General features: G+C 44.4%; 1 protein-coding gene and 1 non-coding gene across 2 annotated transcripts; both read left to right on the plus strand.

Annotated features, from left to right (window-relative positions):
• Positions 1–2,737: 2,737 nt before the first annotated feature.
• Positions 2,738–2,811, plus strand: TRNAI-AAU (transfer RNA isoleucine (anticodon AAU)). Its single transcript has one exon. It is a non-coding gene; the product is annotated as a tRNA-Ile (tRNA).
• A 1,063-nt stretch (positions 2,812–3,874) lies between these two features.
• ZNF839 (zinc finger protein 839) lies at positions 3,875–15,234 on the plus strand. The gene is made up of 8 exons (XM_058807211.1): positions 3,875–4,408; positions 5,296–6,198; positions 7,879–8,130; positions 8,858–8,950; positions 9,302–9,454; positions 10,583–10,723; positions 11,366–11,504; positions 13,190–15,234. Exons 1-8 carry the CDS (start codon positions 3,875–3,877, stop codon positions 14,179–14,181), a joined length of 3,207 nt encoding a protein of 1,068 aa, XP_058663194.1. The 3' UTR covers positions 14,182–15,234.
• Positions 15,235–16,156: the final 922 nt, after the last annotated feature.

Consider the following 16,156-nt stretch of genomic DNA (forward strand, 5'->3'; position numbering starts at 1 on the left):
TACAGCTACAAAACAAAACTTACTACCAGTTAGGATTACCTGAATTTGTTGTAGTCAAAGAGGAAGACTGAAAGAAAGGTTAAAAATTTTATGAGCATTGTAAGACTGAAAGCTTTGAGGAAAAATGAAAGGAAGTGTTCCAATTACATTTGCACAGAACCCTGAAGAATAAAAGAGACCTGATCACTGGGTAGAGTTCTCTCATGCATCTGTAACAATGGATGTAAATTAACCTCTCCCCTCCCTCCCCTCCGTTTCAGCACACACAGATGTTCAAGCTTAGAATCGTTAGTGGAAAGGGAAATAAAGGTTGGGAAGAACAAGTTGTAGCAATATGAACTCATCCAACACCCCAAAAAAGTGGCCATGAATTATTCAAAAGAGTCTAAAGAGCCCAGGAAATAAGGAATAATCTAAGTATAAATTATGGGCAAGTGATGGAGCTCAAAGACAACACCCAATCGTTTTAACTAGAGAGAGTGGAAAATTAATAATCATTTAGAATTAAAGAATTCAATAATAAATGACACAAAAGACAGCACTACAGTAGTCAAAAGAGGATATTATAAAAATCTAAAGCAGACGCTTTGTTACAAAGATGCCAAGATACTGAGGAAGAAAAAGCTATGATGTTTAAGTATGACATTGATACACGTGGGAAGAAAGAAATAACCAAAGAAATGAAGGAGGCAGAAATGAAGAAGTTGAGCCTCAAGGCCATGGTAGGTAATTCTTGCACTCAGAGACACGGCAGATGTGAAGGATGTAACACGGCAGATGTGAAGGATGCCAAGCGATGGAAAGCAAGGCGTGCCGAACCAGGAGAACTCGGCAGTTCTGAGAAAGCACTCGCAGACCGGCAGCCGGGGTGATGCCCCGCAGGAGCCCAGACACAGACCCATTTTTTCCCTGCTGCGGAGGAGTGGGACGCAGAGAGCGGGGTGGCCATGCGAGCCCCGGGAGCTGCCCAGGGGCCGCGGGTTCGGCGTTCCCAGGGCCGGCAGAAGCACCCACAGCCCCCTCGGCGCGGGGCTCCCTAAGACCACGGCCCCCTCCGTGCCCGCCAGCCTCCGTGGAGGGCCCGGGCCCACATCACCCCTCAGAAAGGGCCCGAGGCCTTTCCCCGTACCCTCTTACTGTGCCTCCCGCGCCGTCCCGCCGCTGCCGGGGCTGGAGGATCAGCGGCCGGGCCCGACCCGGCCCCGCTCCCGGCGCTCCCCTCAAGCCGCCATGTTGTGTTCCGGTCGCCCCGGCAACCGCGCACGCGCTGGCCCCGCGCCGCGGCCCGCTGCACACGGCACGGCCGGGGATAGCGCATGCGCAGTGTGCACGGCGTGCCAGCGCCCCGTCCCTGCCCGGCAGGTGCGCGCCCAGGTGCGGCGGAATTGTGCAAGTCGCACCCTCGGGTAATTTTTTTTTTTTTTTTTTAGGAAAAGGAAAGAAAATCCCAAGGTGAATGGGCTGTCTGGACGAGAGCCATCAGGACTGAAGTCAGGAGAATGGAGCAGTAACTGGGGGAAACTTAATTTCGGCAGTGTGAGGTCGCAACCCACTGGCCACCTACCCAGAAGGGACCCCAGACTCAACCGGAAAAAAAGAACTGCGCCTGCGGACTAATTAGCACGAGAAGCGAGATGTTACTACCAAATAGTTTGAATACTATTTGGTAGTAACATCTAACATTTAATAGAAAACTTACGTAGTTGGTAACCGAGGAATGCTGATGCCTTTGTTTGTTAAAAGGTATATAGCAAGTGTAAAGTTTTGATGATCACTGGGCTAGACTTTTGTGTGATACCAGCCAGCTCTCTGCTTTGCGCAAACTAGAATAAAACTCGAAATACCTCGCCTCGAGGTGTCAATTGGCGTCCCGACTCCCCGGGGATGGCGGGGCTGAGCCGCCCGCGGGTGAGGGGTTAAGGAGGGGAGCCCCTGGGACAAGAGACGTGCTCCATAAATCCAGCGGCGGGCGCTGTCTGCTGCCAAGGCTCCCGTGGCCGGATCAGCGCCCCGGCAGGCTCAGATTCATCCCCGGTGATGGCCTGATCCCTGGCGGATCCTGCGCGCCACTGCGGGATGGGGAGAGCCGCCGTACCGCCAGCCCGGCACAGAGAAGAGCCCGGGGAGAGAGCAGGAGCTGTGTTCTCACCGAGCTGTCTCCAAAAATCTGCATTTTGAAGATCTGTGTCATCCCCTCCCTGTCTCCGCCTCCCGGTGTTTGCCTCTTGCTAAACAGACATCCTGTGCTTTAACGCAGGCTTCAAGGGTGGGCAGAAAAGTTCTTTTCTGTACAGCATATGTACTAAAATCAAAACACCAGGAAACAGTGAATTTTTTGTCCGTGCAAAACAAAATCCTTGTAGCGTGTTGAACAGAATAGTAGATGCTTTTTAAGAATGTTCAAATATTTTAATTAAAAGAAACTGTAATCATATCTTAGTAAACTTGAAGAAGTATTAGTCTATTGACTCACAGGTGAAGTTGTCCCCGATTCCGCGTTACGGTTGTTCCCTACCGGGCGCTGCATCTCTCTATAGGCAGGGAAAAGTTTTCCGATTTGCTTTTGGTGTTGCTGAGGAGATAAGCGTGTGTTTCCATATGCACGGGCCCAGGTCCGGTGCTCCTGGGGACGAGGAGATTCCTCGCCCAGTCCGTCGCCTTCACCACTTCGAGTGAAAGGTAGAACATTGGCACAGGATTGTCTTTATTACTCCCAGCGGCGGCTTCCTAACCAAGTGGCCGGTTAGCTCAGTTGGTTAGAGCGTGGTGCTAATAACGCCAAGGTCGCGGGTTCGATCCCCGTACGGGCCACTCGGATTCCCTTTTTCTTTCCCGTGTTTTTTTCGTCCCAGCGATTCCCACCCACCTCACGCGGTTGTGCTGAGACGCGGCGTGATCATTGCACAAGTGGGGGGTGTGTGTGTCTGGCTGTCTCTCTGTGTGGGGTCGAGCGCCCAGGGCACGGACCGAGCTTCATTGCGCGCCTGCGGCTGATGGAGCCCGGCCGGCCCCGGCAGAATTCTGGGTTGGCTACAGCGGGCTCGGGTGACCCTTCGGGCTCTTTTCTGCCGTGTGGGCTGTCCTTCCCGCGTGGCACCCGCTCCGCCGCCCGAAACGGAGCACACATTCACGGAATGGGTCACTTAGGAGAAGACCGCAACTCGTCCAAACGTCACTGCTAAAGCAGACTTGTCCTAGAGCACACGGCACAGGATTGCGTCCAGACCGTTCTGGGATATCGCCAGTTGAGGGAGACTTCACAATCTCTGAGCAACCTGTTCCAGTGCTCGGTAACCCGCACAGTTCAGTTCTTCCGCATGTTCAGGTGGAACTTTCTGTGCATCAGTCGTATCCCAGAGGTTGGCACCTCCGAGAAGAGCGTGGATCCATCCTTTTGGCACAAGGCCCTTTAGATACTTGTACACAGACACAAGGTGACCGCTGAGCCGTCTCTGCTCGAGACTGGAAAGGCGCGATCCCCCTCATCCTTTCCTCGTGAGACAGACGCACAGACGCTCCGGTATCTCAGCTATCTCCCACTGCTCTCCACTGTACCCGCTCTAGGAGCTCCATGTCCCTCTTGTACCGCGACTCGGTACAGACTCAGCGCGAACCGCGGGCAAACCCAACTCACGGTAACTCCGCCCGCGGGTCCCGCGTCCAGCCCCACCGGGGCCAGGATCTGCGGGTGCACCTCCGCCGCTTTAGCCCGCACGAGCCGCCGTCGGCGCCGGGCGGCCCCGCCCCGGGGGGCGCGGCGGGCGCTGCCGGGGGCGCCATTGGCCCCGCCGCCGGTGCCCCGCGCATCGCCCGCGCTGCCGACACCGCCGGGGGCAGCCGCCGATGCGGCGCCCGCCCGCCCGCGCCTGCCAAGATGGCGGCTCCCGGGGCGGGGGGCGCCGGGGCACTGCCGCCCCCTCCACCCGCTGAGGACGAGCCCCCCGGGACCCGCGGGGCACCCCCCGGCGGGGCGGCGGGGCGAGAGGAGGGCGGCGGCGGCGGCGCGGAGCTGCTGGCGGTGACGGAGGAGCTGGTGCAGAGCTTGGCCGCCCTGGAAGCCGGCGTGGGGGCGGCGGCGAGCGGCCCCGTGCTGTACCTGCGGGCGGACGGGAGCGCGGCGGAGGGCGCGGGGCTGAGTGCCGGCGAGCAGCGGCGGCTGCTGGAGAGCCCCGGGCCAACCCCGCCGGCCCGTCCCGCCGCCGCGCCGCTGGCCCCCGCGGAGCTCCGGCGGGTCATCGAGCAAGTGAGCAAGGCCCAGGAGCAGCTGAAGCCGGCGGCGCCCCCGCCGCAGCCCTGCCCCGCGGGCGGCATCATGCAGAACGCCGCCCGGCAGCTGCAGAGCGTGGCCCAGCAGGTCGCCCTGCAGCAGGGCAGGGCCGCGGCCGCCGCCCGCCTCCTCCCGCACAAGGTAACCCCGGGGCTGGGGGGAGGGAGGCTGCGGCGCTCCGTTGGTGATGAAAGCCACGGCTCTCGCGGGTTTAATCCTTTCTAATAATTTTTTTTTTTTTTTTTTTGTCGTTCTCGTCAGTCACACCTGCCCTCGGGTGTAGACTCCGCTCCCGTAGCTCAAAGGCACAGCTTTCAATGCGGTTTAGGAAAATCCGTGTTTGAATGTAGCTAATAGCTGCTGTGGTCAGTATTTCAGTCTGACAACACGTGCAGCCAAGAACAGCTTAGAAGAGCTGTTTCCTAGTGGTTAAGTGGTGATGCACAGGAAGTTACTGCATGCCTCTTGCAGGTCCCTGGGCTTTCAACCCCCCTTTGGGGTGTAGGTTGTGAAGTGATTGAACTGAAGCAGAAATTTGGATGAGGCAGGGAAACTGTGAGGGAGATAAACAGTAGCATCTGATTCTGTGAATCATCACCACTAAGTTTTTGTGAACTGAACACACATTATAGGATGTGCTGGACTGGGTATTTGGCCTGTATCTTGTAGCAGACTGTAGTTTTCCCGTGTGGGGTTTGCTGAAGGTTATGAACGTGCCTTAGTGATGGCATTGACTCTGCTACTCCAGACAGGCCTGCTAGCAGGAAACAAAGCTGTGACATGGCCTCAGAGCAAACTTTACATGCTTTAGTTGAACCGCAGTCACAGCAGAAAATGTGCAGGAAAACCCATAGCTTGAAGGAAGGGAATCTGCTTTGATGCATTAAGATGGAAAGTTAATGATGTGCAGCGGTTTCTTCATGCTTTGCTTTAAGGGAATATGTGTATTATCTCAATAAATATTGTATTTATTTATTAATAAATAAATACATTTGTGTAACTGCAACTCTTCCTTTTTTCCACAAAAGCAGCTGGAAGCCATTTGTGTCCAAGTTCAGCCAGGACAGATGAAGGAAACTGAAGGGCCAATGACATCATTGGCACCAATCCAGTCCAAAACTATAACGCTGAGTCAGCCAGTTGGTAGGAAATCCAGCATACCAGGAGTTGGCATTATTAATCCCCAGATAATTAGGATACAGCCTGTTTCAGGAACTGAGCAGCAGCAGCTACTCCTGCATAGTTCTTCTGAGTCTCCGGTTCAGCTGCTTATGCAGAGGCCTTTCCCATCTCACGGGGTGTCTGGGGACAAGATTCCCCCATCCAAGATGGTGAATGGACAGAGGGCTTCTTGTGCCACAGCATCAGCTTCAAGGTCTCCAAAACCTGCCATGGCTGCAGCCAGTTCAGCAAGTACACCAAGCCTTGAAAAAAAGCAAAAGGATGACAAGTTAAAGAAATCCTTGAAGGTGAAAACTCGTTCTGGACGGATTTCACGCCCCCCCAAATACAAAGCTAAAGATTATAAATTCATTAAAATGGAGGATTTGGCTGATGGTCATCAGTCTGATTCTGATGACTACTCTGAGCTGAGTATAGAAGATGATGAAGAAGGAAAGGTGAAGGGAAAGGATGCATTATTCAGTTCTTCAAATTATAATCTGAAACCCAAGACATTTAAATGTCAGACTTGTGAAAAATCTTACATAGGAAAAGGAGGATTAGCAAGACATTATAAACTTAACCCAGACCATGGACAGCTGGAGCCTTCACCTCAGAAAATACCTCTAAATAAGCCTAATGGAAGTATATTTGTGGAAGAGGAAATGATGAGTCCAGCACATTTGGATTCAATTGCTGTCACTTTAAGTCATGAAAAAGCACTGGCTACCAGTCTGGAAGAAACTGTTCATTCAAAGGCTGGAGAACAGGTAAAGTGTTACTTAGAAAATCTGTCAATTCTGTGGAAAGTAGAATGGCAGTTCTGTAGCTGCACAGTCTTGTACTGCTCAGAAATATCCGCTGATAGACTACATTAGGCAAATTTCCCATTAAAGTCCTTTAAAAATCAAATTGTCTCTTGCAGTGCTGCAGCAATAGCACTCTTGCACAGACACAACTAAATTTTCACTGAGTGATCATTTCTTACTGTGTTTCTGACATATGGTTTTCACCTTGTCTGCATAAATGACATTCTTCTCTGCGTTTGGATAAGAACACTGTTGTTCAGTTACAGCCTTTAGCATGACAGCAACACATCTGCTGCTGAAATAATGTCATCACAGAAAAATCTCTTATTTGGAACACAACAGTGAACTGCAGCTTTTCCTAGAGCAGGTTTTCAAAGTGAGGCTTTGAAACACTGCACACCAAACACTGGTGAAATTCCACCCTCTAGGGTAGAAGCTGCCGCAGCTGCAAATTTTTTCCTGTGATGTTCTAGGCTGGTCACTTCAAAGAAAAGTTTCTCTTTTAATATTGAAATCACTCTCAACATTTTGCAGCTGATGCAGCTGCTGGTTAGGATAAAGTACTTGTTTAGATGTAGGGGTGTCATGTTTATTACTTGTCTTTGTAATAGTGAAGTTGTTCTCAGGAAAGTGAAAATTTACAGCAAACAAACCTTCCCTCATCCTCTGCACTCAGTTATCATCTCTGGAAAAAGAGAATTGCAGACTACTTAAGTCTGCTCTCTGAATTATTGTAGTTTGATACAGACAGGAAGCCAATCAAGATCCCCATGCTCAACCCCTAATCCTGTGTCAAATTTAGAACTAATTTAGTAATTTAATCCCTGGATAGAACTGACATAAATTTGCCATTTATAGAGCTTTCCTAATCAGTAGAATAGTAGGGAGTTACTGAACACTGGGATGCAAATGAACAGATTATGCAAAGAAGCCTGATGTAACTCAGTACTATTATAAACTAATTTCTTGAAAAATGCTGGAACATTCTTAGAAATTCTGTCTTGGAAGGGGAAGATGCTTAAGTAAGAAGTCACTGCTTTGAAGACTGAAATGATCATCATAACTTAAACTTATAAAAGGCACTTTGACTTTCTGTATGATTTTATAACAGAAGCTGCTTCCTAGCTGTGTTCCTAGGGAAGACAGTATTTTGAAGTGTAGTAACTGGGCAGTACATTTGGAATTTAATTACTGGGCTTGTCACTGTTCATGGTGTCAGAGTTTTTGCCTTTCTTATAAAGTCTTCATGCTTTGACATAGTTACAATGAAACCCAAATTATGTTTTACTGCTAATTAAGTTTTATTTCTACAACCTCTATCTAAAGAGGATATATTTTACTTCAGAAATATTAAATGTATTTAACCCACTTAAACCACCTCTTTCATTATGTTTATTTAATCTTTTTATTTTGTATGACATCTTGTGGTTCAAAAATGCTACCTTTGCATATAATGGCATATATGTGATGCAGAAGTAGCAGTCTTACTCATGTGTTGGATTTATTCCACAACTTTCTTTGCAAGTTATGCTTGTATCCAGCTATGCATTTTTTCAATATGCTATTTATTGTTTTAATTTTAAAACTGTCTTCCTCAAAACTGTTTAAAATGGTGAATAACGACTTTTCCTTTCAATTAAGGCACCAGAGTGTGAGGAAAGCAGCCACCTGCTGGCAGAACAAGCAAATGAAAGCAGTTCAGGATGCCGGGGACCTGTAACCCCACAAGGACCTGGAAGACCCCGACGACCAAAGCGACGTGGTCGGCCCAGGATGGGTGGAAGGTCCAGGTGTTCTGGAAGGCTTAGCAGACCTGGTCAGTCCCCTTCAAAGTCACTTAGTAGTGTGTCAGCAGAACACAATGTATTCAGAAGAAAAGCTAGGTTAAAAGAGGTATGGTTCTCTTCTGCAATTACTTTGCAAGTATTTTTACCCCACCTGAATTTCCCACACCGTTTTTTTTATCGTTTATTTTCAATGAATAATTTAAAATTTTTTTTTTTTTTTTACATCCTTATGTATGGACAAGATGAAAGCCTTAGATGGCTTCTAAGAAGAAAACATTGTCTTTTAAGAAAAAAATACTTCCAGCAGAAAACTGGAAAAAGGAAAATGGGAACTGGGTTTGGAAAGAGACTTCTGACATGTAGATATATTCTTGCTACCCTTTTTCTGGGGAAGGAAAGTTACTAGCTACCACTAGTATCTCCTCCAACACAGTAAAAGAAATAAAAATGAAAAGAACCCAAAACCAGCAAAACAAACCCACAAAGGTCTTGGGGGAGGATAGAATGGGGGTTAAAATCCAAGTAACACAACTTGTTCTTTGGTTTCTGTGTGTTATAGATCCTTTATGGCCACTAAAGCTACTGAGGTTGCTGTTCTTTCTATGAATTGGCAACATTTGTGGGACTGAGTTTTGGCTGTACATGAGTAGTAAAACCTATTCTGAGGTTTTGTAACTTACCCCATTTTGGAGTTAGTTTACATCTATTCTTAAAGCTGCCTAAACATACAGCATATCTTTCAAAAAAAAAGTAGTGATATTTTATGTTCTGAAAATGGGGTGCATAATGTGTGGGCTGCTTTTTCCTAATAATCTCATTCTGGCTTTTGACAGCTAATACAACAATGTGATAATGAAGATTTAATGGAGCTGGCTCTCCCACGTCTTACAAAGCTTGTTACAGTGTATGAATTCCTCTTGATGAAGGTGAGTTTTTATGTAAAAATATTAAATTATTTTAGGGATATGTCCATTAGCACACGTAAAAAGATTCCTTTAGAGACATAATTGAATCTCCTAAATTAATGTTGTGCAGCATGTAGATGTTCCACACATCACTTCAGTCTTCCACAGGCAAAACTCTGGTAGGTCTCAACTCAAAGCCTTGCTTTTTGCTGCCTGGTTCAGTGGCATTTTGAATATTCCACAGTCTTTTGACTTAAACGTTTCTATTTTAAAATGTTGAACAGAACAAAATTGACAGATCTTAATTTAATCTTTTTTTAAAGTATAGGGGAGGGAGAAACAAGCCCTTTTTTATTCCCCTCTTATTCCCAGGTGGAAAAAGGACATCCAGCCAAAGCTTACTTTCCAGATGTGTACAGGGAGTTTGAAGATTTGCATAACATGGTAAAGAAAATGGCTTATGATCACCTCAGTAATTCTGATTCTGTGAATTGCCAACAGCCTGTTGAAATAAAAGATGCTAAGGTAATAAAGCACTCTGTTTGGAACTATGTTTGGTTGGTTTGTTTGCTTGTTTTATGTGAGATGCCTTGCATTTTTAATTTTCTGTGATAATTAATTTTCTCGTGCAGGTAAATTTATTTGAAAACAACAAGATTTTTAATTAGCAAAAATACGCATTATTGTGGAAAGTCCAACAACTTAGCAAGAAGAAAAAGAAATCCATAATAAAACTTCAATTCTAGTTTATGTCAGTGGATACAACTAGAAAGATAAAAACCAATTCTAGCAGTGCTGATGCCTGCCTTGCATATCTAGAGTAGTAGGAAGCTGCATGTTACTGCAAGGTTTATTTAGCATTAACCACTAATCAAAGTACATCCTGATGTTTGATCGGGAATGGGGGGGGTGTGTGTCTATATTTAAAACGAGTGACCTTGATTTAAAGAGGTAATTTCATTGCAAAATGGGGGCAAACTGAATGCATCTATGCAGTTCACAGTCACATTAACAAACATTAAAGGTAGTGACTACATTATAAAATGAAAACTATTATTTCAGTGACTCCAGATCCATTGTTTATGGAGCTGTATCTAGAAAGACAGATGAAACCTCTTTCTTGGCTCTCTTCTGTGTTCATGTGCATTCTGAATATAGAATGATGCTCTTTAAAAAGAAGACCAAACCAAACCCCAAAACAACCTGGCCTTGAGAAGCTGGATGGTAGCACATCTGTGTAAGGACTAAGCACAGGAATGGAACACGAGGAGAGGGGAAAATCCTTAACTACACAGAGATCCTCTAAACAGAAAATTTAAATATTTTTTATATGATGGAGTACCTCAATAATCTTTATTAAACACTGCTCTGAGTAACTGTCCCTGGATTCTATATATAACCATAATTCTTTCAAGTTTGCCTGTTAACAATCACCTTCAGATGAAGGTGATGTTCATGTGTCAGTGTGAAGGCTGGTAGAAAACATGGGAGTCTAAATACTTGCATTGAGCTGAGGTGATTGTCAGGCTAGACATGATGTAGTTCTAGTTCAGTTTTCAGAAAACTAATCTGTATTTCAGCATGTATTCAGCATGTATGTATTCAGATCTGAGAGGCTAACTTTTCCTTTATTCCTTATATCTGTTTCTGAAGGTTGCTGAATCTTTAGGAATCGCAGAAATACTCAGTGGAGAACAGAAGATGCAAGGTGCAGACCCTTATTCACAATGTGTCATTAAAATGGTCAGTGAGCAAGTGCCTGTGGATGTACTGGGACAAAAACGGTCAGCTGAGGTATGGAACAGCTTTGTGAAAATTTACAGTGAATCTAAGACCGATTAAAACTTTTAAAAATACATAATTATTCCTTAGAAAATCATGCTATATTATCTGAGTCATGTTAAAGTAAAGCTTTTGTGGTGTTCAGAAATACTGAAAATACTCTCTGCTGTCTTACCATAGCAGGGCATACGAACTAGCACAGTAAGTATGGGCTTTGGGAAGACACTTGGTAGCATTCAGGACAGAGTATCAAAGACTTACAGGTCAAAAGAACTTAATTGAGGTGCTGGTAACTGGGGGCTCCACAGATTCCAGCCTGTGTTAGAGGACATGACCTAACCTACAGCAGGTTCAGACACTGCTCATTGCTGTGCTAATTGGAGAGAGGGGCATGAAAACAGGTTATTTTTTTTTTTTTTGACAAGTCAGTTGATGAGCTTCAGTCTGTTTATAATTGTAGCAGAGAGCTGTGTTTTGCCTTGGAGTTTTGGCAGAGTGTGAGGGCTGTGTTTAAATCCTTACCTCTTAGGAAGACCTTTAATGTAAATCCTGTTTTCGAGGATCATTAGTTCACTGCCATGATGTTCCCACAGTTATCTTTTTCAATATTGTCAGCTGTTACAGGCTGCAGCTTATCATCTCTTGTATTGACAGAGCTCAGGGGAAGAACTGCTGCCACCAGCCAAAAGGACCAAGTTAGAAGATGTAACAGAAAATGTGAACAATGCTTATGCCAGTCAAGATGAAGTGAAAGAAAGGAGTGGGAATTTGTGTACACTGTTTGGAAAAGATGGTAACTTCAGGTTTCCCAGTTCTGTTCATGGAGGAGCTGAACAAACCTTTGTTCTTCAAGCTACCGTGGTTTTGTCTTCCAGTTTCATCTCTTAACTTGCTTCCCAGGTCCTTCAAAAGCAGCTGTTTAACTGGAAAGGCCTCATGAGGAGGGAAAAGTTACAGATGATGCAGACAGCAGTAGCTCAGTGCTGGATGCATGATAATCAGTGATTGATACTATTTATGAGCATAGTAGTGTTCTCTGCTGTGTGCTCCCTGTCTGTCCTGTCCCCCTGAGTGCACAACCTTTGTGTCAGCTGGGGGAGAGCAGAGGATGCACAATGCACATCCTTCCTCTGGCCCCAGCCAGCTACAACAGCACAATTACCAGAGCTTTGTGGAACTTTGGGGAAAGGGAGAGCAGGTATAGGCTGTCCTGTATCAATCATTGGAATACATCTTGTATTGGAATTGAGGCACCATTTGGCACCACAGTCTTCAGGTGGTTGCCTTTCTTTTTATTCCTTCGTCATGTTTCATCCTGCTGCCCTTCAGATTAGGAGGGTAACAGTGAAAGGGAAGTAAATCTCTAGTAAGATATGTCTATCAGTACCATCCACTTTGTAAATACCTTGTTTTGGTTTTGCTCTAAGTGCCTTTGCCTTTGCCCTTTGTATGCCTTTCAGTCAATGGTTATTTTTGTCTCCCTCCATTACATTTTCTTTCTCTGAAAGGCTCTCTGCATGACCATGCTTACTTCTTGCTGCACTATGATTTTCTTCTGGGCTAGGAGTTTTTAAAATTACATTTTGCTTGCACCTGCTAGTAGGGTGTTTGCTAGTCTACAGTACAAAATGTTAAAAATAGTCCTCTCTGCAGTGTTAAGTCTCCTTCTTTGTGCAGTGGTATCTTTCATAACAAAAAAAATCCAAAACTAAACCAATTTACTTGTTCATTTTGAGCTTTATTATTAAAGTCTGACAGCTCATACTACTGCAGCTTAGTAGTTATTGTCCAACTACTTTCAGGGTTTGGCAGCCTAGTCAGGTCCAGGTCAAGTAAATGGTAGAACACTGCATTCCTTGTGGTTTTTACCTTTTCTGGTACAGGACAAAAGTGCTGCTGGGGCTCTTAGCACAGCTAATCAATATGTAGCAACCTGATGACATGTCCGAGTTCAGGATGAGATTGATTAGGAATAGAAATTTAAACAGAAGTTTAAATGCTTCCATCAATTTACTAAAAGTGATGAGGGTGAGCAGCTGACAAGTTTGTGCCTGGTAAAGTCTTTATCTTTTAATATTACTGGCTGCATGACAGATGGGACAAAATTGAGCTTGCCTTTGAGCCCAGGTTGTTTTCAGGATGAACAGGAAAATGCTGCCTCTAAATCTAAAGTGTCTTAATACAGAAATACTTGACAAACTACCACTATTCAAAAATAAGGAAATTTAAATATTTTTAAAGTTATAATTTTAGTATTTATATATTTATGATTTTATATTTGTATATTTATATTTTATAATGACTTTCTCATGGGGAAGTTCTATGAAACTCCTGTAAGGTGCTTCAGGTTTGCTAATCTGGGGGAAGCAAAGCAAGGAAGTAGTCTAGCTTTTCCTCCAAAACTATTGCTGAAATATAGGTTTTTTGGCATGCAATATTAGATTGCCCAACAAAATGATACTTCTTCCCCCTTTTCAGGTTTTAATCCATTAAATGGAGAAATCCTGCTTTCAGAAGACAGGCATATCACGTGCTGTTCAACTGGAAGTACATTACAGACAGCAGAGGAACATAACTCACTTGCTGATTCAGGAGTTGGAATCGATGGTGCAAATTCAGGTACCTTCTCCCAGACTGTGGAAACGAGGATGGAGTATCCCCAGCCTGCAGGGATGCAGGGAGCAGGCCTGGCAGGTGAAGGATCCCTGCTGCACCCCGGAGTGGTGCTGCCTGTGGGAGAAGGAGGCTCGGCCGGGCCGGTCCAGGCGCGCTTTGTGAGCGGGAGCACAGCAGGGGCACCGGCAGCTCCTGAGCTCCACGGCTCCCTGATGGAGCAGGCAGGGGCCAGGCAGAGCACTGGCCTAACAACGAGTGCAGAAAATAGTCACAGTCCACAATATCATCAGCTGCAAGAAGAAAACCCGAATTTTGCAATTAAAGAACATTCTGAGCAGCAACATAATGCTGATGTGACTGATGAGATACAGGAACTTGAGAAGGTTTTTTCAACAAACGTTGTGCCAATAAACTACCCTCAGAGTGCTCAGGCTGAGTCACACCAGAACCCTGGCCAGGGAGCTTCCCTGTCTGCTCAAGGGAACCAGGAAAACGCTTTCAAACACCACAGTGAATATTCTTGTGGGACAGAGGAAGCACACGAGCTGGCAAATACAGTTACTGTAGATGGAACTGTAGCTTTTGAGATTTCTGATGAGAGCCATGATTTTTTGTCTCAGGGACACGAACAGATTTTCATTCAGACTTCAGATGGGCTTCTCTTGTCTCATCCAGACACTGCTGTTTTGTCTCAGGCAGAAGGCATCGTCATTGTGACTGATTCCAATGGTACTACAATGCACATCCGCACACCCCAAGGGATACCTTTGGAAACAGTGGAAGCACTACTGGCAATGGAAGCAGGTGGCCAAAGTGAAGATATTTTGCTCTCTCAAAGTGAATTGGAGCCATAAATTAGAAAACCCTATAAGCTTTCTTCTGGAAAAGACTGATTATAAAATGTATATTTTTCTAATGTGAATACTGAGATAATTGAAATTTAACTTATTTGTAAACTGTTTCTATGCCCTGTACTTTTTATAACTTATGTTTATATAAATTTAGCAGCATTGCAACCAAAAATTCTAGAATTAACATTGTTCTATTTGCTTTATATGTTGGGGATGGGTGGAAAGTGGAAATCCTGTCAACCCTAAAACTTGCACTGTTCCCTTTTGTTACGTAATTCCTTTTCTCTCTAGCCATCTCAAAATGCAGTAAGTTGTACTGCTGTGCAGCCGTGATGTGCTGTGTACTGGCAAGCTGTATATGGGTAAAATAAAAGCTATATTAAAAATGTGCATTTTCTGTGCCACTGAGATTACAAAACGCTGTTATTGTGCTTTTTAAAAGCTATCTTGAATTTTCATTAGCATCTAGACTTGATGCACATAAATCTGCCTGGAAAAATGAGCATGTTTAAGTATAATCCACAAACTTGTGCATTCTGGGAACAATGTGACAGCCTAGCTGATCCTTACTGAAATAAGCACTCACTGAGTTGAGACAAAAATAGCCTCAAAAGATCTGATTTGTACTGAACAGTTGGAAATGTGTTTAAGTTGCTTGTCTAATGTTCAGCCACACCTTTAAAAAATGCTGTTACATAGACATAAATGGGAAAATGCATAAGTAGTGATATAAGTTTCCTTAACGAGGTACCAAATTCTTTTTTTGCTTTAGTCTGTCATGGCCTATTTTTGTTAGAGTGGTATTACAATTTTTTTTCCCCCTTTCAGATGATGCATCCTTTATGTTCTACACTTCAACCTTTGCAGTAACTCCACACTACCTTTTACTGTTTGATCATAATACAAAGGGACTGTTGCTCTAGGCAGGGAGAAAACTTGGCAAATTACTTGAATTTCTGCCATACTTTCAATATGATCCTTGGATCAGAGTATGTTTTGTAGAGACCTCCTACCAGCATCTTGTCCAGGGCACTGTCTTTTCTTTCAAGAAGTTTAGCAGGTGAAAAAGAACAACATTAAATGAGCAGACATTACTGAAAAGTGGTAACATCCTTAAAATGTGTTTGTCACCTCATTGCTGAATAGATGCAACTACTGGGACAATCAGACAAATCTGCCAAGGATGGGAGAATTGTTCTTAAATTGAATATGAACACTGATTTTTTTTTTTCATGGTATTGTTACCACAAAGAAAAACATTAAAATTGAATCTAAACAGAAGACAATTTACAGATTAAATAAACTGTTCTACTATGTCCTTTTAAACATAGTTGGGTAGGCTTTTTTGTTTGGTGGTGTTTTTTTGTGGTTGTTTAAGTAGAATATGAATTTGATTATCCAAAACGTTGCCTTTTATGAGTAGCTGTGAAAGATACATTAATGAGTTATTAATGAGTTACTGTTTGTTTTGGGATTTTTCCCCTCTTTTTTTAAGAGGTGGTAATTGCCAGAGGATACACACCTACCTTGTAAGTGAAGGTAACATACAAAGCAAAGTTCTGCTGGTCTTTCAAAGTCTTTCATTGCAGTGAGCAATTCCTTATGATACTCTTTTGTACTGACTGTCTAATAATTATATTTGAGAGCTACAAATATAACAATCAACTGCCTAGAGCTAGAATGACAAAACATCTCTGCAATGATTTTGCAGTAATCTTCCAATGCCCAACAACAGTCAATAAGCAAGAGGGTCTGTGAATATGAAAACCCCTTCCTGAAGAGCTTTTTTCCTCTTAAGGAATGAGAGCAAACCACAATTTCCACCTGTGGAGAAAATGAAAACTTGCTTCAATTTTGCCTTCCCTATCAATTTGCACATGCTGGGAAATATAATACACCTACTCTCATCTTAAAAGAACAGTTCTATATGTGAATCAATCTTTTCTCCTTGGAAAATATTTCTGAAGTACTGAGATGT

This window comes from Ammospiza caudacuta, chromosome 6 (assembly GCF_027887145.1).
Source record: "Ammospiza caudacuta isolate bAmmCau1 chromosome 6, bAmmCau1.pri, whole genome shotgun sequence".
Classification (NCBI taxonomy): domain Eukaryota; kingdom Metazoa; phylum Chordata; class Aves; order Passeriformes; family Passerellidae; genus Ammospiza; species Ammospiza caudacuta.

What these genes read in the sequence shown, in the direction of transcription:
- ZNF839 (XM_058807211.1), top strand. Translation starts at nt 3,875, where the DNA reads ATGGCGGCTCCCGGGGCGGGGGGCGCCGGGGCACTGCCGCCCCCTCCA. An exon ending in ATGAATTCCTCTTGATGAAG is followed by an intron (nt 8,951 to 9,301) that starts GTGAGTTTTTAT and finishes TCTTATTCCCAG; the next exon opens with GTGGAAAAAGGACATCCAGC. An exon ending in TACACTGTTTGGAAAAGATG is followed by an intron (nt 11,505 to 13,189) that starts GTAACTTCAGGT and finishes CCCCCTTTTCAG; the next exon opens with GTTTTAATCCATTAAATGGA.